A 1399-nucleotide genomic window follows, 5' to 3' on the forward strand; every position below is an offset into this window, starting at 1 on the left:
ACTTTTCTTATTTGAAAAGGTTCTCGAAAAAAATTAGATTACATAAAAACATCTTGAAAACTTACCCCAAAATATTGCTTTGCCAGAAAATAAAACATCTATGCACAGAGTAGCTTGCCGGAGCTTACCAGAGCTCTGCCAGATCTCCTTCCGAGACCGACCCCGCCAGAGCGCTCAGTCTCGGAAGTTGATTTTGTAGAGCTCTGGCGCTTACGTACTGCCGCTGCTCTCCGTGGAGAGGGCGCGTCACTGCGCAGCAGCTTGACGCTGTGCTTGTGCTCGTTGTCGCAGGTCTCGCGCGAGATGCTTCTAGAGCTCCTGGCGACACCCCTTGAGACCCTCGACGCCGACACTGCGATCGAGGTATACGCCGACCCCGACGGGGTTGGGTTCGGTTCTCTCTTTATTCGTCGTTTTTAGAATTGCGGGGGGGGTGTCTTCGGGTGCAATGGGCCAAATGCACCGGATGGAGATGCGCCTGTTATTCTTATAGATGATGACAGAGACAGACAGCGCTAGTCGGGCGATCGCAAATCGTAACGGAATACTCTGCATGTTGGCCAACAACAGGTGATGCGCTTCACCCAGGTGGTCACGTTTAAGCCGGTGCGCCTCAACCTCAAGGGATTCGTGGTGGTGAGCAGGGAGCTGTCCGTTGCGGTAAGCAGTTAACTCGTTCTCGGGGGTGCGCTTGCTGGGTTACGGCGGGACGGGGTGCTGCCCAGGCTACTGCACGAGACGAGGTGCTGCACAGGGTGCGACTGACCACCCCGAATCTTTCTCTGCCCCGCCAGAGCGCAGCCACCATCACGACGTACATTGTGGTCCTAGCGCAACTCGCCCTCACTATTTCGGCGGGCCTGTCGGCACCCTCGCCCACGTCTCGCGACCAGCCCGCCGCCGCACCGTAGTCCGCCGCCCTGAGAGCACCGCGGAGTAAGACCCGCTCCCAACGGTGCAATCAGCGCGGTGTACTGCCCGACTTGGACATTCACAGTTCATTCCTTCGCTACACTTCCCAAAAATGTTTGTGTATAACTCACTTTCAACATGCTTATGTCACTTTTCGCTCCGATCGGGTCATTCTTTCTTTTGGCTCAGGTGGTCTTGACAATATTTTTTGTCGCCGCCGCTCGATCCTATCCCGTCGCACCGCACCCGCGACAGGATTCGAAGGCCCGCGCGCCAGAGTAAGTGCGAGGCGCTAACCAGGCGAGTGCGAATAACCTGGTGATAATCAATCGCACCTCCTTAATCCCAGCACGATGGCACGACTCAGACGGGGCCGTCCAGTTTTATTGGTTGAAACGAAACAGAAATAAAAAACAACAACGAAAAGTTAACCGAATAAAACTAACTACATAAAAATATATTCATCAAATTGAATTAAAAAACAAAA

The 1399-nt window shown here is 53.5% G+C and overlaps 1 protein-coding gene across 1 annotated transcript; it reads left to right on the forward strand.

Annotated features, from left to right (window-relative positions):
* The first annotated feature begins 297 nt into the window (after nt 1-297).
* On the forward strand, nt 298-1070 carry LOC113203897 (gustatory and odorant receptor 24-like). Its single transcript, XM_052276893.1, has 3 exons — nt 298-363; nt 571-660; nt 795-1070. The coding sequence occupies exons 1-3, from the start codon at nt 304-306 to the stop codon at nt 909-911; spliced, it is 267 nt and encodes an 88-aa protein (XP_052132853.1). The 5' UTR covers nt 298-303; the 3' UTR covers nt 912-1070.
* Nucleotides 1071-1399: the final 329 nt, after the last annotated feature.

The sequence above is a fragment of the Frankliniella occidentalis genome, unplaced genomic scaffold (assembly GCF_000697945.3).
Source record: "Frankliniella occidentalis isolate FOCC.00 unplaced genomic scaffold, Focc_3.1 Scaffold4878, whole genome shotgun sequence".
Classification (NCBI taxonomy): domain Eukaryota; kingdom Metazoa; phylum Arthropoda; class Insecta; order Thysanoptera; family Thripidae; genus Frankliniella; species Frankliniella occidentalis.

What these genes read in the sequence shown, in the direction of transcription:
- LOC113203897 (XM_052276893.1), top strand. Translation starts at nt 304, where the DNA reads ATGCTTCTAGAGCTCCTGGCGACACCCCTTGAGACCCTCGACGCCGAC. An exon ending in ACGCCGACACTGCGATCGAG is followed by an intron (nt 364 to 570) that starts GTATACGCCGAC and finishes GGCCAACAACAG; the next exon opens with GTGATGCGCTTCACCCAGGT. An exon ending in GCAGGGAGCTGTCCGTTGCG is followed by an intron (nt 661 to 794) that starts GTAAGCAGTTAA and finishes CTGCCCCGCCAG; the next exon opens with AGCGCAGCCACCATCACGAC.